Source organism: Macaca nemestrina, chromosome 10, assembly GCF_043159975.1.
Source record: "Macaca nemestrina isolate mMacNem1 chromosome 10, mMacNem.hap1, whole genome shotgun sequence".
NCBI classification, from domain to species: domain Eukaryota; kingdom Metazoa; phylum Chordata; class Mammalia; order Primates; family Cercopithecidae; genus Macaca; species Macaca nemestrina.
Genome location: NC_092134.1, coordinates 67,079,580 through 67,102,249, shown reverse-complemented (window position 1 = coordinate 67,102,249; position 22,670 = coordinate 67,079,580). Strand labels below are relative to the sequence as shown.

The window sequence follows — 22,670 nt, the reverse complement described above, 5'->3', positions numbered from 1 at the left end:
TCACACCACTGCACTCCAGCCTGGACAACAAGAGCAAAACTCCGTCTCAAAAACAAAACAAAACAAAACAAAAGACAAAGAGGAAGGCAGGCTAAGGTGGCTAGTGAGTGAAGAAGAGGGTGCAGGTGCTAGTGTTGGAGAGTGGGCAGGGCCACGGGAATGAGTTGGGATTTTATTCTGCTTGCAGTGGGAATTCATTGGAGGGCTGGAAGCATTGGTGTGATATCATCTGATACCTGCTTAAACATAGTCCCAGCATGGTGGCTCATACCTATAATCCCAGCACTTTGGCAGGCGGAGGTGAGAGAATTGCCTGAGCCCAGGAGTTTGAGACCAGCCTGGGTAATATGATGAACCCCCATCTCTACTAAAAATACAAAAATTAACTGGGCATGGTGGCATGCACCTACAGTCCCAGCTACTCAGGAGGCTGAGGCAGGAGGATCACTTGAGACTGAGAGGTTGAGGCTGCATTGAGCTGTGATTGCATCGTGGTACCCCAGCCTGGGTGACAGAGCAAAAGCCTGTCTCAAAAACAAAACCGCAATCCCTGCTGGGTGTGGTGGCTCACACTTGTAATTCAAACAGTTTCAGGAGCCAGGTGGGAGGATCGCTTGAGCCCAGGAGTTTGAGACCAGCCTGGGCAACATAGCGAGACTCCATCTCTACAAAAATAGTAAAAAATTAGCTGAACGTGGTAGTGCATATCTGCAGTCCCAACTACCCAGGAAGCTAAGGTAGGAGGATTGCTTCATCCCAGGAGTTCCAGGCTGTGGTGAACTGTGATTGTGACATCCCATTCCAGCAGCCTGGGTGACAGACCAAGACCCTGTCTCAAAAAAAAAAAAAAAAAAGCTGGGCATGGTGGCTCACACCTGTAATCTTAGCACTTTGGGAGGCTAAAGTGGGCAGATCACTTGAGCCCAGAAGTTTAAGACCAGCCTGGGCAACATGGCGAAACCCCATCTCAACCAAAAATGCAAACAAAAATTAGCTGGGGGTGGTGCTGGGTGCCTGTTGTCTTAGCTGCCTAGGAGACTGAGGTGGGAGGATCACCTGACCCCAGGAGGTTGAGGCTGTGGTGAGCTGTGATGGTGCCACTGCATTCCAGCCTGGATGACAGAATGAGACCCTGTCTCAAAAATACATACATACATACATAAAAAATAAACAATCCCTCTGGCTTCTGTGGAGAGGGAACTGTGGAAAGTGAAGGGGGAGTGAGGAGACCAGTAGGAGAGCATCGTGGGGAGAGCCTAATGAAAGAGCGGGGCCGGTAATTTGTGGTTGGAGTCTGGATGCGTTTTGGAGATGGAGTCTGTATGACTTTCTGATTAGATTTGATGGGGTAAAAGAGAAAGTAATCCAGGATGATTCCTGGATTTTTGGCTAAAGCAATTTGGGGAATAGCAGTGCCATTTCCTGAGATGAGAAAGACGTGAGGAGAACTCATTTGGGGAAATGAAGCGTTCTCTCGTGGCGTGCTGTTGTTTAAGGTACTAATCGGAAATGTACATGGACTTGTTGAGTAAGTCAGTGGTTGGTAGAGGAGTTTAGAGCCTCAGCAGGGAGTAGGGTAGGAAAGGTCCACTTGGGAATCATTGGCATGTAGTGATATTGAAAGGACTAGGTGGGTTAATTTCAGAAGAGACTGCAGATAGAGGAGGGGGCCTGACGACAGAATTCTGGGGTATTCCCAGCTTTTAGAGATCTAGCAGAGGAGGAGGAACTAAAAAGGAGTGGAAGTGAGATAGAAGGAAAACCAGGGTTGTGGGGAGGGAAAAAAAGCCTGGACTGAGGGGGCTGATGAGAGAATGGGAGCCGAAAGGGTGGAGGAAGCAGTGGAGACAGGTTTTGAAGAGGGCTGCTGAAAAAAGCAAAGGTGGTTGTATCTGAATAGAGGACTTGTGGTCAAGGAAAACCTTATTGGTTTGTTTACTTTGGATGAGTACATTAAGGCATCTTAGTGTGCTGCGAGAATGGTCCAATGGAGAACCAGAAATTCATGATTCAGAGAGAGAGGATAATTGCAGAATTGGAGTCCTGATGTGGGTAAGATGGGAAAAATCAAGAGAATAAGTAGAGGGGTTGCCCTGAGACAGGATTAGGGACGGAGGACCCTTCTTCCATGGCAACCAGAAGGAGTGGGTGTAGTACGTTGGGTATATATAGCAGAAGGAAGATAAAGTAGTTCAAAGATGATCACCTCACACCATCCTCTCTCTCTCATTGTTGTAATCCAGCTCAGTTTCTGTGTTGTTCCTGAAGGCTTCTCTTTCTCTGAATTCCCGTAGGAGGGCACACACCCCCCCTTCTGTACTGCACTTGCAATAACCTTGACTCTGTAAATGAAGCTTCTTGAGGACAGTATATCATTTTTGATCTGCTAGAACATTTGGTACAATTGCTGATCACATGGTAATACCTCGGAAATACTTAGTGATCAAAATATGAGTCATGAATATATGGCAATGAAACTTTTTTAAAAAAAAATCAGACCTTCAGAATATTGTTCTTTCAGGTTATACTGAAAGTCATACTTTTATTCTTGTAGTGCCCCCCTTTACTTTGACAATTCCTTTTGGAATCACTTTTGAGGCAGTAAAAGATCCTTTTGAATGTTTATAAGGGGAGCAAACTTCTACTGAGACCTATTCTGAGTTTAGGAAATAATCCAAAGGCATTTGTTTTCTCGTTTTATGAGTTAGAGGATCCAATTTGGGTAATGGATTTTGTGTTTTTTTTTTTAAAAAAAGGTGAGATTATAAGTAATTTCCAAATGTAGTTCCAATAGAAGCATAAGAATTGCTTTAAGTGCTGGCAGTAGACTTGTTCAGGTGAGTCTTTAAGCTTCCAAGGCCGTAATAGAGGTAAGAAGGGGGAACCCAGTGGAAAAAGTGCTGATGTAACCTGCCAGAACCGGGCTGAGCTGTAAATGGGGAATACTTATATCCTTTGTCCCCAAATGGATATGGCACAGGGAAAAGGTTCTCTAAGAGTCAGTCTGACACAGGGCACAGCATGTGAAGTCCTGGCACATTAGGAGACTACAGGTGTAAAACAGTGTGGCTGGAGCACAGGGCACGGTGAGAGGATGGGCCGCAGACACAGGAACTGGCAGGGAGGATGGACACAAGGTCTTCTGAAGAGGTCGTACATTCTTCTGATTGCAATGGAGAACAGTAGAAGCATTTTAAGTGCTCTGTAAATTGAAATTTATGAAGGTGATGTTGACTGAGGTTTAGTGGATGATGATGGTTAGGGAGAGAGTAGGGAATGAGTTCCCAGCCGAAAGATTATTTCAGTAACCTGAGTAAAATGAGGAGACTCTAACATTAGGACGTAGCAATGGGGATGGAGAAGAGATGCTAAGGATATAGCTGATGCTAAGGATATAGCTGATGGGACGTAATGATCAGTTGGATGCAGGTGGGGTTGGGTCTAAGGATAACTCCAAGGCTTCTGGCTCAGGCGTACAGGTAGATCCAGCACCATTAACCAGATTGGGAAAAGAGGGTCAGATCTTTTGGGAAAAGTGATTCAAATGGACATAGTTGAGGGTGGAGGGGGAAGTTTCTTCTTTTTCCCCTCTTGGACAGTAGAATCCCTGCTAAGTTCCATTCTGTATCCCAGATCAACTCTTTGATGGAATTTCCATCTCAGGAAAACATCTTTTTTCTGAAATTAAACTTGTCATCTCTTACAGAAGTCCTGAAATAAGGCTTTTGACATGAGCAGAAAAGAGAGGCAATTCCAAAGAAAGACCCTTTTCCTAAAATTGAATTGTGCTTACTCTTTTCATTTCTTTATGGTGGTGAAACTTCATGACGATACTGGCCCACTTTGGAATCATCAGTAGCACAAAGAATATGACTGTAGCATTGCAATGTTTTATCTTACATATCCAGAACTGACTTCATGGGCAGGCAACATGGGCAGTCCTCCAGGACTCAGGCCCCACACTTAAAAAAATTTAAAATGTTCTGTAATCACCATCTTGAAATTCTTAATTTTGAACAAGGGGCCATCATTTTAATTTTGGACTGGGCTGCCAAATTATGTAGTGAGCCCTGTCTACACCTTTAGAAGTTAGACACATGTACTAATTCAGTACATAGTTACTTCTAAATGCCAGCCCCAGAGCTGGGTCCTGGAGATACCACAGTGAGCAAAGCAGATGTGATCCTACAAGGAGCTGATAGCCAATTGCTTTGGTTGCTCAAGCCCTTCAAGGGTTGGGGAAGGTGCATTATTTCTTTTTCTGAAGCAGAGGGAATACAAGTACATAGGGTAGTCTAACTACATTTTTACAAAGTTAACTTTGTTCTTTTAATTGTTCTAACAGGTGGGAGAATCTCCACAAGTGTCTTCCAGACTTCAGAATTTGAGACTGAATAATTTAATTCCCAGGCAACTTTTCAAGCCCACAGATAATCAAGAAACTTAGTTTTATTTCAAATTGCTCAGAGTAACTATTTTTTCTTTTGGAGACAAAATGAACATCGTAACATCAAAGTACCAAGATAAAAAAAGTTGCCCATAACTGGAGTTTTAAGGTATTTGTGTGTTAGCAAATGTTTTAAATCCATTTAATCAAAGAAAATATTAATGATTTCAACATATGTCATTGTGAGAACTGGTAGCACTGGACATAAGTGAAGAGATTAGATATTTTATATACATATATATTTTTATACAATTGTGTACATCAAGCCGGGTGCAGTGGCTCACGCCTGTAATCCCAGCACTTTGGGAGGCTGAGGCAGGCAGATCACCAGCGGCCAAGAGTTTGAGACCAGCCTGACCAACATGGTGAAACCCCATCACTACTAAAAATGCAAAAATTATCTGGGTATGGTAGCACACACCTGTAGTCCCAGCTACTCGGGAGGTTGAGGCAGGAGAATCGCTTGAACCTGGGAGGCGGAGGTTGTAGTGAGCTGAGATCGCACCACTGCACTCCAGCCTGGATGACAGAGCGAGACTTCATCTCAAAAAAAAAAAAAAAAAAAAAATTATGTGCATTAAAACATGTCGTATTTTTAGGATAATGCCTTCGTAACTTTGATGATCGTCATGTGTTATCTTTGCCAATGGGTTGAAGCAGTGGCAAAGAAAAGCTGTAACTGCATCTGTAGATATTATTGACATGCCTCTTAGGATGTTGGATTGTGGTCATTTTACAAGACTGCTGCTCACTCCATCACTGCCGCCTGGGGCCCAGCCTACCTGGGACTTTTCCTTGGAAATGCTTTCTGAGTTGGGAGCACATTATTTTGAATATGTTCCACTTAGGAATTTTTTTCTCTCTCAGAATGATTTGATTTTTAAATTTTTACCTATGTTAAATGGTAAAAGAAAAAGTCAAGAGGAAAAATGTATCTGTTAACCCATTTATGCGTAGTGTCCATTATTGGGACACTAAACATGTGAGAGCTATTTATATCCCACTGCTCAAGGTCATCGCCAATGTCCAATCGCAAAAATTCTGAAAGTTGCAACCTCAGGCATAAATGGTTAATAGTTTTATTGAGATATAATTCATATACATTTCCCCAGTTTAAGTATACAATTCAATGACTTTTAGTATATTCATCAAATTGGACAATTACCATTGTAATCAATTTTAGAACTTTTTTTTTTTTTTTTAAATAATAGAGACGAGGTCTCACTATGTTTCCCAGGTTGGTCTCGAACTCCTGAGCTCAAATGATCCTCCCACCTTGGCCTCCCAAAGTGTTAGGATTACAAGTGTGAGCCAGCGTGCCCAACCTGGAACATTTTCATACCCCACAAAGAACCTCACACTCTGGCTGGGCGTGGTGGTTCATGCCTGTAATCCCAGCACTTTGGGAGGCCAAGGCGAGCAGATCACCTGAGGTCAGGAGTTTGAGAGTGACCTGACCAACATGGAGAAACTCTGTCTCTACTAAAAATACAAAATTAGCCAGGCATGGTGGCACATGCCTGTAATCCCAGCTACTTGGGAGGCTGAGGCAGGAGAATCGCTTGAACCCAGGAGACGGAGGTTACAGTGAGCTGAGATCATGCCTTTGCACTCCAGCCTGGACAATAAGAGCAAAACTCTGTCTCAAAAAAAAAAAAAAAAAGAGAAACCTCACACTCCTTAGCAATAATTCCCCTGACTTCCCCCATCCCTAGGTAACCTGGTTTTCTTAGTCCCAATAGACTTGCCTATTGCGGACATGTGGTTCTTTGTTCCTGACTTATTTGACTAGCATGATGTTTTCAGACTCCATCCGTGTTGTACCAGTAATATGTCAGTGCTTCGTCTCTTTTATTGCCAAATAATATCCCAGTATATGGATAAAGGACATTGAATTTGTACATTCATCGGTTGATGGACATTTATTTGGGTTATTTCCTACTTTTTGGCTATTATGAAATGCTGCTATGAACATCTGCGTGTAAATTTTTATGTGGACATATGCTTTCACTTTTGGGTATATAACTGGGAGTAGAATTGATGGGTCATATGTTAATTCTATGTTTAACATTTTGAGGTGCTGCCAGACTTTTTCCAAACCAGCTGCACCAAATTATCTTCTCACCAGCAGTGTATGAGAGTTCCAGTTTCTCCCTATTCTCTCCAATGTTTATTATCATCTGACTCTTGATTATAGCCATCCTAGTGGATATGAAGTAGTATTTCATTGTGGTTTTGATTTGCATTTTTCTTATGGCTAATGATGTTGAACAGCTTTCATGTGAGTATTGACCATTTGTATGTCCCCTAGAGAAACGTATATTCAGATCTTTTGCACACTTTTAAATTGGATATTTTTTCTTTTTATCACTGAAATTGTATTAGTGAGGGTTCTCCAGAGTTATGGAACCAATAGGATATATGTGGATATAAAAGGGACTTTATTAGTGTATTAGGTAGGGTACCCTAGAGGGCCACAACTAATAGGATATATATATATGTGTGTGTGGAGGCAGGGGGGTTTATTAAGTATTAACTTACATGATCACAAGGTCCCACAATAGGTTGTCTGCAAGCCTGAGGAGCAAGGAGAGCCAGTTGGAGTCTCAAAACTGAAGAACTTGGAGTTTGATATTTGAGAGCAGGAAGCATCCAGAACAGGAGAAAGATGTAGGTTGGGAGGCTAGGCCAGTCTCACCTTTTCATGTTTTTCTGTCTGCTTTATATTTGCTGGCAGCTGGTTAAATTGTGCCCACCAGATTAAGGGTGGGTCTGCCTTCCCCAGCCCACTGACTCAAATGTTAATCTCCTTTGGCAGCACCCTCACAGACACACCCAGGATCAACACTTTGCATCCTTCAATCCAATCAAGTTGACACTCAGTATTAACCATCACAATTAGAGAGAACTGGCTCACACGATTATAAAGCAAAGTCCCACGATAGGCCATCTGCAAGCTGGGGAAGGAGAGAAGCTAATAGTATGGCTCAGCCCAAGTCTGAAAGCCTCAAAACCAGGGACACTGACAGTACAGCCTGCAGTCTGAGACCAAAGGCCCGGGAGACTCTGGGAAGCAATTGGTGCAAGTCCCAAAGTCCAAAGGTGGAAAAACCTGGAATCTGGTGTCCAAGGGCAGGAGGAGAGGAAGTCAAGCATTCTGCACAGCACAGGAAGAGAGGGAGCAGACTCAGCAAACACGCTGCTTATCTCCCTTCATCCACCTGCTGTGTTCTGGCATCACTGGCAGCCAACTGGATAGTGTCCAGCCACACTGAGGGTGGGTCTTCCTCTCCCAGTCCATTGACTCCAGTGTCAGTCTCCCTCTGCAACACCGTCACAGACACACCCGGGAACAATGCTTCATCAGCCATCCAGGTGTCTCTCAATCTAGTTGACGCCTAATATTAACCATCACAAAATGTAAGAATTCTTTATATTTTCAACATTTAAGTCCATTATCAGAAACATAATTAGCAAAAATTTCCTCCCATTCTGTGAATTTTATTTTAATTATCTGGATGGTATCTGATATGGTTTGGCTCTCTGTCGCCACCCAAATCTCATCTCAAATTGTAATCCCCATGTGTCGAGGAAGGGTCCTGGTGGGAGGTGATTGGATCATGGGGGTTTCTCCCATGCTGTTCTGGTGATGGTGAGTGAGTTCTCATGATAGCTGATGGTTTTAAAGTATGGCACTCCCCGCCCCCCACCCCTCTTCTCCTGCCACCTTGTAAAGAAGGTGCTTGCTTCTTCTTTACCTTTTGCCATGATTGTGGTTTCTGAGGCCTCCCCAGCCATGTGGAACTGTGAGTCAATTAAACCTCTTTTCTTTATAAATTGCTCAGTCTCAGGTAGTTCTTTATAGCAGTGTAAAAACGGACTAATAAGTGTCCTTTGAGGTGCAAGTTTTAAATTCTGATGATGACCAGTGTATCTATTTTTGTTGTTGCTGCTGCTTGTGCTTTTGGTGTTATATCCAAGAAACTATTGCCTATCCAAAGTCATGATGATTTACTACAATTTTTTCTTCTAATAACTTACAAGTTTTGGCTCTTACACTTAGATCTTCGATTCACTTTTAGTTAATTTTTGTATATGGTGTGAGGTAGGGATCCCACTTTATTCTTTTGCATGTGACAATTCAATTGTTCAGCTCCATTTATTGAAGAGATTATTCTTTTTTTTTTTTTTTTGAGACGGAGTCTCACTCTGTCGCCCAGGCTGGAGTGCAGTGGCGCGATCTCGGCTCACTGCAACCTCCACGCCATTCTCCTGCCTCAGCCTCTCGAGTAGCTGGGACTACAGGCGCACACCACCATGCCCGACTAATTTTTTTAATTTTTAGTAGAGATGGGGTTTCACCGTGTTAGCCAGGATGGTCTTGATCTCCTGACCTCATGATCCACTTGCCTCAGATTCCCAAAGTGCTGGGATTACAGGCGTGAGCCACCATGCCAGACCCAATTCATGCATCTTTTTTCTTTTTCTTTTTCTTTTCTTTTTTTTTTGAGATGGAGTCTCACTGTGTCACCCAGGCTGGAGTGCAGTGGTGCCATCTCAGCTCATTGCAACCTCCACCTCCTGGTTTCAAGCAATTCTTATGCCTCAGCCTCCCGAGTAGCAGGGATTACAGGCACCTTCCACCACACCAGGCTAATTGTTTGTATTTTTAGTAGAGATGGGGTTTCACCACGTTGGCCAGGCTGGTCTCAAACTCCTGACCTCAGATGATCCACCTACCTTGGCCTGCCAAAGTGCTGGGATTACAGGCAGGAGCCACTGCGCCTGGCCCATGTGTCTGTTCTAATGCCAGCACCATATTGTCTTTATTACTGTAGCTTTGTAGAAAGTTTTGAAATTAAGAAGTGTGAGTCCTTCAACTTTGTTTTCTTTTTCAAGTTTGTTTTGGCTGTTATGGGTCCCTACATTTCTGTAGGAATTTTAGGATCTGCTTGTCAGTTTCTGCAAAGAAGCAAACTGGAATTTTGTTGAGGAGTGTGTTAAACCTACAGATTCGGGAACTATTGCCATTTTAACAGTATTAAGTCTTGTGATTCATGAACACAGATGTCTTTCCGTTTGCTTGGGAAAGACAGGCTGGATTGGAGTGCAGTGGTGCAATCATTGCTCACTGCAGCCTCTACCTCTTAGGCTCAAGCAGTCCAACCTCCTCAACCACCCCACCTCAGTCACTCTTGTAGCTGGGACTACAGGCTTGCACCACTGCACTTGGCTAATTTTTCTATTTTTTGCAGAGATAGGGGTTCACCATGGTGCCCAGGCTGGTCTTGAACTGGACTCAGGCAATCTGCCCACCTCGACCTCCCAAAGTGCTGGGATTACAGGTGTGAGCCACCATGCTTGGTTCTTCTTTAATTCTTTGTAGTTTTCAGAGTATAAGTTTTGTATTTTTTTATTAAATTTACAATGCTTTTTGTTAAATTTATTTCAAAATATTTAATTTTTTTTTCCTGTTGTAAATGGAACTATTTTTTAAATTTATTTTGGTTCATTACGGCTACTACATAGAAATGCAATTGATTTTTATATATTGATCTTGTATCTTCCAACCTTGCTGAACTATTAGTTACAGTAGGTTTTTAGTGGATTCCTTAGGATTTTCTGTATAAGAGATCATATCATCTGCAAATAGAGATGCTTTTAGTTCTTCCTTTTTAATCTGTAGGCCTTTAATTTCATTTTTTTGCTAAATACCCTGGTTAGAGCCCCTAGTATATTGTTGATTAGAAGTGGCAAGAATGAATATCCTTGTCTTGTTCATCATATTAGGGAGAAAGCATTAAATCTTCCACCATTAACTGTGTTTGCTGTGGATCTTTCTTTTAAGTCCTTTATTGAGATGAAGAAATTCTCCTTTATTCCTAGGTTGTTGTTGTGAAGGGACATTGAATTTCCTCAAGTCCTTTCTCTATGTATTGAGACGATCATGTAGTTTTGTCCTTTATTGATGCAGTGTGGTAATTTTTGGATGTTAAATCAATCACGCATCCCTGGAGTAAATCTCACTTGGTCATAGTGTACAATCCTTTTATGTGCTGCTGGATTTGGCTTGCTGGTTTTTTGTTGGGGACTTTTGCATCGAAATTCATGACAGATATTAGTCTACAGTTTATTTTTCTTGTGATGACTTTGTTTGGTTTTGGTATCAGAGTAATAGTGACCACACAGAATGAGTTGTGAAGTGTCCCCTTGTCTTCTATTTTGGAAGAGTTTGTGAAGAATTGGTATTAACTCTTCTTTAAATTAATCTGGCCCTGGACTTTTCTTTGTGCAAAGTTTTTGTTTTGTTTTGTTTTGTTTTTGTTTTTTGTTTTTTGTTTTGTTTGTTTTTTTTTTTTTTAATTTATTTATTATTATTATACTTTAAGTTGTAGGGTACATGTGCATAACGTGCAGGTTTGTTACATATGTATACTTGTGCCATGTTGGTGTGCTGCACCCATCAACTCATCATTTACATCAGGTATAACTCCCAATGCAATCCCTCCCCCCTCCCCCCTCCCCATGATAGGCCCCTGTGTGTGATGTTCCCCTTCCTGAGTCCAAGTGATCTCATTGTTCAGTTCCCACCTATGAGTGAGAACATGCGGTGTTTGGTTTTCTGTTCCTGTGACAGTTTGCTAAGAATGATGGTTTCCAGCTGCATCCATGTCCCTACAAAGGACGCAAACTCATCCTTTTTGATGGCTGCATAGTATTCCATGGTGTATATGTGCCACATTTTCTTAATCCAATCTGTCACTGATGGACATTTGGGTTGATTCCAAGTCTTTGCTATTGTGAATAGTGCTGCAATAAACATACGTGTGCATGTGTCTTTATAGCAGCATAATTTATAATCCTTTGGGTATATACCCAGTAATGGGATGGCTGGGTCATATGGTACATCTAGTTCTAGATCCTTGAGGAATCGCCATACTGTTTTCCATAATGGTTGAACTAGTTTACAATCCCACCAACAGTGTAAAAGTGTTCCTATTTCTCCACATCCTCTCCAGCACCTGTTGTTTCCTGACTTTTTAATGATCGCCATTCTAACTGGTGTGAGATGGTATCTCATTGTGGTTTTGATTTGCATTTCTCTGATGGCCAGTGATGATGAACATTTTTTCATGTGTCTGTTGGCTGTATGAATGTCTTCTTTTGAGAAATGTCTGTTCATATCCTTTGCCCACTTTTTGATGGGGTTGTTTGTTTTTTTCTTGTAAATTTGTTTGAGTTCTTTGTAGGTTCTGGATATTAGCCCTTTGTCTGATGAGTAGATTGCAAAAATTTTCTCCCATTCTGTAGGTTGCCTGTTCACTCTGATGGTAGTTTCTTTTGCTGTGCAGAAGCTCTTTAGTTTAATGAGATCCCATTTGTCAATTTTGGCTTTTGCTGCCGTTGCTTTTGGTGTTTTAGACATGAAGTCTTTGCCCATGCCTATGTCCTGAATGGTACTACCTAGGTTTTCCTCTAGGATTTTTATGGTATTAGGTCTAACATTTAAGTCTCTAATCCATCTTGAATTAATTTTCGTATAAGGAGTAAGGAAAGGATCCAGTTTCAGCTTTCTACTTATGGCTAGCCAATTTTCCCAGCACCATTTATTAAATAGGGAATCATTTCCCCATTTCTTGTTTCTCTCAGGTTTGTCAAAGATCAGATGGCTGTAGATGTGTGGTATTATTTCTGAGGACTCTGTTCTGTTCCATTGGTCTATATCTCTGTTTTGGTACCCGTACCATGCTGTTTTGGTTACTGTAGCCTTGTAGTATAGTTTGAAGTCAGGTAGCGTGATGCCTCCAGCTTTGTTCTTTTGACTTAGGATTGTCTTGGAGATGCGGGCTCTTTTTTGGTTCCATATGAACTTTAAAGCAGTTTTTTCCAATTCTGTGAAGAAACTCATTGGTAGCTTGATGGGGATGGCATTGAATCTATAAATTACCTTGGGCAGTATGGCCATTTTCACGATATTGATTCTTCCTATCCATGAGCATGGTATGTTCTTCCATTTGTTTGTGTCCTCTTTTATTTCACTGAGCAGTGGTTTGTAGTTCTCCTTGAAGAGGTCCTTTACATCCCTTGTAAGTTGGATTCCTAGGTATTTGATTCTCTTTGAAGCAATTGTGAATGGAAGTTCATTCCTGATTTGGCTCTCTGTTTGTCTGTTACTGGTGTATAAGAATGCTTGTGATTTTTGCACATTAATTTTGTATCCTGAGACTTTGCTGAAGTTGCTTATCAGCTTAAGGAGATTTTGGGCTGAGACAATGGGGTTTTCTAAATATACAATCATGTCATCTGCAAACAGTGACAGTTTGACTTCTTCTTTTCCTAACTGAATACCCTTGATTTCTTTCTCTTGCCTGATTGCCCTAGCCAGAACTTCCAACACTATGTTGAATAGGAGTGGTGAGAGAGGGCATCCCTGTCTTGTGCCAGTTTTCAAAGGGAATTTTTCCAGTTTTTGCCCATTCAGTATGATATTGGCTGTGGGTTTGTCATAAATAGCTCTTATTATTTTGAGGTACGTTCCATCAATACCGAATTTATTGAGCGTTTTTAGCATGAAGGGCTGTTGAATTTTGTCAAAAGCCTTTTCTGCATCAATTGAGATAATCATGTGGTTCTTGTCTTTGGTTCTGTTTATATGCTGGATTATGTTTATTGATTTGCGAATGTTGAACCAGCCTTGCATCCCAGGGATGAAGCCCACTTGATCATGGTGGATAAGCTTTTTGATGTGTTGCTGAATCCGGTTTGCCAGTATTTTATTGAGGATTTTTGCATCGATGTTCATCAGGGATATTGGTCTAAAATTCTCTTTTTTTGTTGTGTCTCTGCCAGGCTTTGGTATCAGGATGATGTTGGCCTCATAAAATGAGTTAGGGAGGATTCCCTCTTTTTCTATGGATTGGAATAGTTTCAGAAGGAATGGTACCAACTCCTCCTTGTACCTCTGGTAGAATTCAGCTGTGAATCCATCTGGTCCTGGACTTTTTTTGGTTGGTAGGCTATTAATTATTGCCTCAATTTCAGAGCCTGCTATTGGTCTATTCAGGGATTCAACTTCTTCCTGGTTTAGTCTTGGAAGAGTGTAAGTGTCCAGGAAATTATCCATTTCTTCTAGATTTTCCAGTTTATTTGCGTAGAGGTGTTTATAGTATTCTCTGATGGTACTTTGTATTTCTGTGGGGTCGGTGGTGATATCCCCTTTATCATTTTTAATTGCGTTGATTTGATTCTTCTCTCTTTTCTTCTTTATTAGTCTTGCTAGTGGTCTGTCAATTTTGTTGATCTTTTCAAAAAACCAACTCCTGGATTCACTGATTTTTTGGAGAGTTTTTTGTGTCTCTATCTCCTTCAGTTCTGCTCTGATCTTAGTTATTTCTTGCCTTCTGCTAGCTTTCGAATGTGTTTGCTCTTGCTTCTCTAGTTCTTTTAATTGCGATGTTAGAGTGTCAATTTTAGATCTTTCCTGCTTTCTCTTGTGGGCATTTAGTGCTATAAATTTCCCTCTACACACTGCTTTAAATGTGTCCCAGAGATTCTGGTATGTTGTATCTTTGTTCTCATTGGTTTCAAAGAACATCTTTATTTCTGCCTTCATTTCGTTATGTACCCAGTAGTCATTCAGGAGCAGATTGTTCAGTTTCCATGTAGTTGAGCGGTTTTGATTGAGTTTCTTAGTCCTGAGTAGTAGTTTGATTGCACTGTGGTCTGAGAGACAGTTTGTTATAATTTCTGTTCTTGTACATTTGCTGAGGAGTGCTTTACTTCCAATTACGTGGTCGATTTTGGAGTAAGTACGATGTGGTGCTGAGAAGAATGTATATTCTGTTGATTTGGGGTGGAGAGTTCTATAGATGTCTATTAGGTCTGCTTGCTGCAGAGATGAGTTCAATTCCTGGATATCCTTGTTAACTTTCTGTCTCGTTGATCTGTCTAATGTTGACAGTGGAGTGTTGAAGTCTCCCATTATTATTGTATGGGAGTCTAAGTCTCTTTGTAAGTCTCTAAGGACTTGCTTGATGAATCTGGGTGCTCCTGTATTGGGTGCATATATGTTTAGGATAGTTAGCTCTTCCTGTTGAATTGATCCCTTTACCATTATGTAATGGCCTTCTTTGTCTCTTTTGATCTTTGATGGTTTAAAGTCTGTTTTATCAGAGACTAGTATTGCAACCCCCGCTTTTTTTTGTTCTCCATTTGCTTGGTAAATCTTCCTCCATCCCTTTATTTTGAGCCTATGTATGTCTCTGCGTGTGAGATGGGTCTCCTGAATACAGCAGACTGATGGGTCTTGACTCTTTATCCAGTTTGCCAGTCTGTGTCTTTTAATTGGAGCATTTAGTCCATTTACATTTAAGGTTAAGATTGTTATGTGTGAACTTGATCCTGCCATTATGATATTAACTGGTTATTTTGCTCGTTAGTTGATGCAGTTTCTTCCTAGCCTCGATGGTCTTTACATTTTGGCATGTTTTTGCAATGGCTGGTACTGGTTGTTCCTTTCCATGTTGAGTGCTTCCTTCAGGGTCTCTTGTAAGGCAGGCCTAGTGGTGACAAAATCTCTAAGCATTTGCTTATCTGTAAAGGATTTTATTTCTCCTTCACTTATGAAACTTAGTTTGGCTGGATATGAAATTCTGGGTTTAAAATTCTTTTCTTTAAGAATGTTGAATATTGGCCCCCACTCTCTTCTGGCTTGGAGAGTTTCTGCTGAGAGATCTGCTGTTAGTCTGATGGGCTTCCCTTTGTGGGTAACCCGACCTTTCTCTCTGGCTGCCCTTAAGATTTTTTCCTTCATTTCAACTTTGGTGAATCTGGCAATTATGTGTCTTGGAGTTGCTCTTCTCGAGGAGTATCTTTGTGGCGTTCTCTGTATTTCCTGGATTTGAATGTTGGCCTGCCCTACTAGGTTGGGGAAGTTCTCCTGGATGATATCCTGAAGAGTGTTTTCCAACTTGGTGCCATTTTCCCCCTCACTTTCAGGCACCCCAATCAGATGTAGATTTGGTCTTTTTACATAATCCCATACTTCTTGCAGGCTTTGTTCATTTCTTTTTCTTCTTTTTTCTTTTGGTTTCTCTTCTCGCTTCATTTCATTCATTTGATCCTCAATCGCAGATACTCTTTCTTCCAGTTGATCGAGTCGGTTACTGAAGCTTGTGCATTTGTCACGTATTTCTCGTGTCATGGTTTTCATCTCTTTCATTTCGTTTATGACCTTCTCTGCATTAATTACTCTAGCCATCAATTCTTCCACTTTTTTTTCAAGATTTTTAGTTTCTTTGCGCTGGGTACGTAATTCCTCCTTTAGCTCTGAGAAGTTTGATGGACTGAAGCCTTCTTCTCTCATCTCGTCAAAGTCATTCTCCGTCCAGCTTTGATCCGTTGCTGGCGATGAGCTGCGCTCCTTTGCCGGGGGAGATGCGCTCTTATTTTTTGAATTTCCAGCTTTTCTGCCCTGCTTTTTCCCCATCTTTGTGGTTTTATCTGCCTCTGGTCTTTGATGATGGTGATGTACTGATGGGGTTTTGGTGTAGGTGTCCTTCCTGTTTGATAGTTTTCCTTCTAACAGTCAGGACCCTCAGCTGTAGGTCTGTTGGAGATTGCTTGAGGTCCACTACAGACCCTGTTTGCCTGGGTATCAGCAGCAGAGGCTGCAGAAGATAGAATATTTCTGAACAGCGAGTGTACCTGTCTGATTCTTGCTTTGGAAGCTTCCTCTCAGGGGTGTACTCCACCCTGTGAGGTGTGGGGTGTCAGACTGCCCCTAGTGGGGGATGTCTCCCAGTTAGGCTACTCAGGGGTCAGGGACCCACTTGAGCAGGGAGTCTGTCCCTTCTCAGATCTCAACCTCCGTGTTGGGAGATCCACTGCTCTCTTCAAAGCTGTCAGACAGAGTCGTTTGCGTCTGCAGAGGTTTCGGCTGTGTTTGTTATTGCCCTGTCCCCAGAGGTGGAGTCAACAGAGACAGGCAGGTTTCCTTGAGCTGCTGTGAGCTCCACCCAGTTCGAGCTTCCCAGCAGCTTTGTTTACCTACTTAAGCCTCAGCAATGGCGGGCGCCCCTCCCCCAGCCTCGCTGCTGCCTTGCCGGTAGATCACAGACTGCTGTGCTAGCAATGAGGGAGGCTCCGTGGGTGTGGGACCCTCCCGGCCAGGTGTGGGATATGATCTCCTGGTGTGCCTGTTTGCTTAAAGCGCAGTATTGGGGTGGGAGTTACCCGATTTTCCAGGTGTTGTGTGTCTCAGTTCCCCTGGCTAGGAAAAGGGATTCCCTTCCCCCTTGCGCTTCCCAGGGAGGCAATGCCTCGCCCTGCTTCAGCTCTCGCTGGTCGGGCTGCAGCAGCTGACCAGCACTGATCGTCCGGCACTCCCCAGTGAGATGAACCCAGTACCTCAGTTGAAAATGCAGAAATCACCGGTCTTCTGTGTCGCTCGCGCTGGGAGTTGGAGACTGGAGCTGTTCCTATGCGGCCATCTTGCTCCGCCCCCTTGTTTTTGTTTTTTGAGACAGAGTTTTGCTCTTGTTGTCCAGGCTGGAGTGCAATGGCACGATCTCGGCTCACCACAACCTCCACCTCCCAGGTTCAAGCGATTCTTCTGCCTCAGTATCCCAAGTAGCTTGGATTACATGCATGCACTACCACGCCCAGCTAATTTTAATAGAGACAGGGTTTCTTCGTGTTGGTCAGGCTGGTCTGGAATCCCAGCCTCAGGTGATCCAGCTGCTTCAGCCTCCCAAAATGCTGGGATTACAGGCGTGAGCCACTGAGCCTGGTATGTGAAGTTTTAAAGCTACTGATTGAATCTCTTTACTTGTTATAGGTGTATTTAGCTTTTCTGTTTCTTCTTGAGTCAGTTTTGACAGTTTTTCTCTAGAAATTTGCTCATTTAATCTATGTTTTTTAATTTTCTGACATACAGTTTATCATAGTATTCCTTTATGGTTTTTTAAATTTCTGTAAGGCTGATAGTAAAGCCTCTGTTTCACTCCTGATTTTAGTCATTTGAGTCTCTTTTTCTCTTGGTTAACTAAAAGTTTATGAATTTTAATCTTGTTAAAGGACCAACTTTTGGTTTCATTGATTTTCTTTACTGTCTTTCTAGTGTCTATTTCATTAATTTTTTTTTTTTTTTGAGACGCAGTCTCGTTCTGTCGCCCAGGCTGGAGTGCAGTGGCCGGATCTCAGCTCACTGCAAGCTCCGCCTCCCGGGTTTACGCCATTCTCCTGCCTCAGCCTCTTGAGTAGCTGGGACTACAGGCGCCCGCCACCTCGCCCGGTAGTTTTTTGTATTTTTTTAGTAGAGACGGGGTTTCACCGCGTTAGCCAGGATGGTCTCGATCTCCTGACCTCGTGATCCGCCTGTCTCGACCTCCCAAAGTGCTGGGATTACAGGCTTGAGCCACCGCGCCCTGCCTATTTCATTAATTTTAACTCTTGTCCTATTACTTTTAGGAGGGCCTCTTAAGGAGGTGTTGTATGCCGGCCTAAATTGAGGGTTGGTCAAAGTTCAAAAGCCTGGGGGAAGGAAGCTTAATATCTTCTCCAGATCAGTGAGTACAAGCAATTCAGCTAATCATTTATGAAGCAAAGAATGGTAATTTTCAGGGCAGTCTGTGTCTGATTTTGTTATAAGTAAACGGGGGAAGGGAGATGAACACCTGTGAGTCTTATCTAAGTCACCTGGGGAAGGATGGTTCTTTATAATAAGCCAGTTCCTGGAACATGCAGGCGATGGGCAGGGGCGTTACTACAACCTTATAGAAATAAAATTTCTTTAACTCTGGCTATATTTCAGGGTATAGGACTCAGGTAAAGCTTCACATTGTCAAGAAGAACTTGAAAATACCTTTTTTTCCATAAAAACACAATGAAACTAATACTATGTAACTGAATATTCCAAAGCAGTAGTTCTTATATTATAAATGTACTATTGGCTAAAATACAAATAACTGACCTGATTCAAAATTCTCTCAGATTTCATTAAGATCCTTTTGTAGTTCCTAAGCCTGATGCATTGGTGTTCACACACACGTGTGAGATGTGCCTCCCTCAAACCTTGTTATGGTGCCGGCACATTACCGGTCATGAAAAAAAAATATTTGAGTGAAAGAGGATACTTCTAGTATCCTTTTTAAAATGTAAATTGGAAGCAAATAATGTTTCATCCCAGCATGTTAAAATTGCAAGGGTCATCTACCCCAGCTTACTATTTGCTGAACACCCATCAGTCACCAGTAGAACACACATTTCCAATGCTAAAGGTCTTTACTGCTTGGTGAAAACCACTTTGCAACACTAGTGTTGGAAATTACTTCCTTATATTAAGCTGAAATCTACCTCATTGGAACCTCTGCTCGTAAGTCCTGAGTCTCATATATTTCAGACCTTGTCTCTTCTGCCCCATCTGGCTACTTATCTCCAGTTTCTTCTGCCAGTCTTCCGGTGGCATAGCCCCAAACCCTTTCATTTCATAGTTTGTCACTGCCCTTTTTAAGAGGACTCGGGGTGCTCAGAACTTACTGGCTGACCCTAGCTCTTCCTTTGGCCTGGTCACTATATTTGAAAAGTGCTACCTGAAATCATGAGAGCTTTTTTGTTTTTAACAGCTATTTTCTATTGTTGATTCATTTTAGTTTTGGTTACAACTGAAATATCTTTCACATGAAATATAGCTTCTCATTTGCATTTATTCACAAAGCCTCTTCTAACTACACATTTCATTGGCTTCAGCATCACGCTTGATGCAGAAGTGAGGCGAGTGCAATAAAAATTTGAACAGTTGCTTAGATTTTTGCAATCATAGATTGTCAGTTGGGTCATAAGACTCTCGTGCTAGAAAATACTCTGCCTTTCAGAATGTAACCTGGGCACACTGAATGCAACTGTATAAAAATGAATGTGAATTTTTAAAGGTAGCATAATTAAAGTTTGTACATTTTAACAGTTTATGTAAATATATCTCATAGAATACATGTAATTTTCTCTGAGGTGGATGTTGTGATACTTGATCAATACTTGTCACCTACAGTAAATGTACCATTGGTTTTGGAGGTATTTCTGTGTGTGTTTTTAGCCCATTCTCATATATTTCACTCCTCATCTTCCGAATGATCCTGTGGTACAGACATGACCTTCAGTTTCAGGTAGAGACACTGATTCATGGTGAGTAAATGTCATACAAGAGCCTGGAGCCTGAAATGAAACATGGACTCAATTTCAATGCCCAGGTTCCTACTCTTTAGTGGTGCTTCTCGGGTTGATAGGAAAACCTTTCACCTTTAGAAAATTATACAAAAATAAACATTGTGGCCAGATGCGGTGGCTCACGCCTGTAATCCCAACACTTTGGGAGGCCAAGGCAGGTGGATCACTTGAGGTCCGGAGTTTGAGACCATCCTGGCCAATGTGGTGAAACCCCATGTCTACTAAAAATACAAAAACTAGCCAGGTGTGGTGGTGGGCACCTGTAATCCCAGCTACTTGGGAAGCTGAGGTAGGAGAATCACTTGAGCCCAGGAGGCAGGGGTTGCAGTGAGCTGAGATTGTGCCACTGCACTCCAGCCTGGGCAACAGAGTGAAAATCCATCTCAAAACAAACAAAACAAATTGTGTAGGACTCAGGCTAGAACACTGAAATATATTCAAAACACCAATAATGCATGTCCTCTTTATTTGGCTTTTTAAAATCACGGTTTATTCCATTTGGTAGAGGGTTTTATTTTTTCCATACAAATATTTGAACAATTTTGAATTCCCCAAAACCATACATAGACGATAAATACCATGCTATTAAAGTATTAAATTTGTACAAAAATACTTTACAGTTTAATACTTGTTTGTTACAAATAAAAATACATATTTAAGTGACTCATGATCTTTTTTTCTTTTTTCTTAACATGATTCTGCTTTATACTTTCTTGCCCTGGCGGTTCTGAAATGTGATTGAAATAATATTTTTTTTTGCACAAAAAGAAAGGTGATTTTTATTTCCTTAAACAAAGGACACAGTGTTCGAATGCTTTGCCTAAGTGGTAGTTTGAATTATTGACCAAAATGAAAACGTTTGGAAAATAATTATTTCAATATGGAGAGTCTACCATCAATATACAGATCTAGTTTTTTATATTCACCAAATAACAGTTATTAGCGTAGCTATTCAAAATATCTGAACAAATGAAAACAGTTGCTGACAAACATTTAAAGCAACTGTCACAATTTATTGCTTTGAGGGATGGTAATAATTGGCAATGCATTTGTGAAAAATGTATTTACAATTTCGGTAAGTGGCATGGCTCAGAACAAAAGATAGCCCAGTGTCATTTTTAAGTACATGTGCTGTACACCCTCAATATTACCAGTTTTCAAAACATGTCAAGCAGTATGAGTTTGGTTTGCCTATCATTAAGATGAACCTCATTTTAATAGACTCTTCATTCTTTCTTAAGTTCTTAGTCTTGAATTTTAAAAATAAGATTATATAACTAATTCTCGTGTTTACTACACCCTCTAATTCATTATCAGAGATTTTCAGCTATTAAAAATGTGTCCTTAAAAAAAAAAACAGGTCACAAGACATATCCTGTTTGATAATTTGTTGCATAGGGAATAGCATACATCTTAGTTAAAATCATTCCTATACTTGGGCAAAACATTTACCACCACCTATTATGGTCTCCTACGTGCATCATTGCTGAAACATTTTAAGATAACTTAATTTTATACCTGTACCCCTCCCATTGTGGCAGTCCCAGCAGTTTACCAAACACTAGTTCCCCTAGTAGAGCCAGCCTATGAGAAGAAAAGCCTTGTTGGTCAAGTTCTTACATTAATGACTTCATAGTAAGAAACTGATTTCAAAGTGAATTAAGGAAATCATCATAGAGAATATTTTCAAACAGATGTTTCTCTTTTTAAAAAGTGATAGTAAGATGAACTTGTAAAAAATTTCCTCTGATGTTAATTGTAGAGTTGGGGGGACGGCCTATTTTTCTCTACCATTGGGCCTGGCAGGGCATTGCCCACCATGTACCATAGTGGTCACCAAAAAAGAAACCTCTTCAACTTGAAAAGGGAAGTGAACATGAGCCATGAGAGAGATTTAAAAGACCCCTGTGCTTGCAGTTAATGCCACGTGATTATCTGTGCTTCAAATGTCACAGAAATCTTAAAGGGATTTTTAGCACCATGTAGATATTGTCTTTTGTCCTGCTTTATAAAAAGCGTTGCTATAATGTATTAGTGGGTTCTCGTGTCTCCAAATTACCACCGTGGCTAGGCTGCTGGAAAAAAGCACTGTTCTGTTCACTCCAATCTCCTGGTAGACTCTGTTGTTCTACAGACTTCTGTGAAGCCAGTGGGTTTCTACTAATAACCAGGTCCAGCTTATTCCCGGATTCTGCTATGAGGGGCACAACAAGGCAGCAGTCAAAGTCTCTGGTTCGGACATGGTTCACCTGAAAGGTCAAGAAGAGCCATTTTGAATTATCATTGTAACCATAATTCCCAAAACCCAGAGGAACATTTCAGGTGCAACAAGTTGTTTGAAGTCATGAAGGTGCTAAAATGAGCACCATGAGGTCTATCCTTGCTCTGACTATGCTGTGACATGGCTACTGGCTCACTTGTCATTGTCTACCAGTAAATCGTAAGACTCTCAAGGGCAAGGAAGACATACACATCCTACCTATCCTCATGCCAAGCAGGTGGCCCCACCCACAGTGGGGGTGCTCCAAGTCCTGAATATTATCCCTAATTTACAGATGAGAAAAGCAAGGCACAGAGAGGTTAAGAGCTTTGCTTTAGATCAGTAGTTGTTAAGGGTCATAGGATGTAATCCCAGGCCAACTGGCTGATCTCAAAGCCTGTGCTCTGAATCATGATGCTGAACTACCTCTCTTACAAGTGAGCTCCACTAGGTGCAGTGGCTCACACCTGTCATCGCAGCACTTGAGGAGACCAAGATGGGAGGATCGCTTGATGCCAGGAGTTTGAGACCAGCCTGGGCAACATAGTGAGACCCTGTCTCTACTAAGAATAAGAATTTTTTTTTTTTTAAATGAGCTTATTCCCTCTTCAGCTTATACATGCACCCATCTTCCATTTCTCCTTCTTCACCAACAAAAGTTTTTACAATCACCCACATGCCGGTTCTACTCCTTGACCTCCCATTCTCTCCTCAGTTTTTTCAGGTCCCCCCTGACACATG

General features: G+C 41.6%; 2 protein-coding genes and 1 non-coding gene across 31 annotated transcripts in view; 2 read left to right on the top strand and 1 right to left on the bottom strand.

Moving 5' to 3' along the window:
• Positions 1-20,072, top strand: part of LOC105473488 (DNA helicase B) — a 51,588-nt gene extending 31,516 nt beyond the window's left edge. The window contains exons 13-14 of one of the 2 annotated variants that reach the window (XR_011609056.1): positions 4,346-4,556; positions 17,918-20,072. Coding sequence is in view for 1 of the 2 variants with exons in the window: in XM_024790198.2 (XP_024645966.2) it covers positions 4,346-4,447 (102 nt within the window). In the remaining variant the exon portion in view is untranslated. Of the gene's footprint in view, positions 1-4,345; positions 6,117-17,917 lie in introns of those variants that run through there. The other variant, XM_024790198.2, reaches the window with a different exon arrangement.
• LOC112425172 (small nucleolar RNA U13) lies at positions 18,451-18,555 on the top strand. Its single transcript, XR_003016223.1, has one exon. It is a non-coding gene; the product is annotated as a small nucleolar RNA U13 (small nucleolar RNA).
• Positions 20,073-21,690: 1,618 nt separating the features above from the next.
• LOC105473429 (glutamate receptor interacting protein 1) overlaps positions 21,691-22,670 on the bottom strand; it is a 711,108-nt gene continuing 710,128 nt past the window's right edge. For all 28 annotated transcript variants that reach the window (XM_071071489.1, XM_071071493.1, XM_011727248.3 and 25 more), the window contains one exon: positions 21,691-21,918. In XM_071071489.1, coding sequence (XP_070927590.1) covers positions 21,691-21,918 — 228 coding nt within the window. The remainder of the gene's footprint in view (positions 21,919-22,670) is intronic.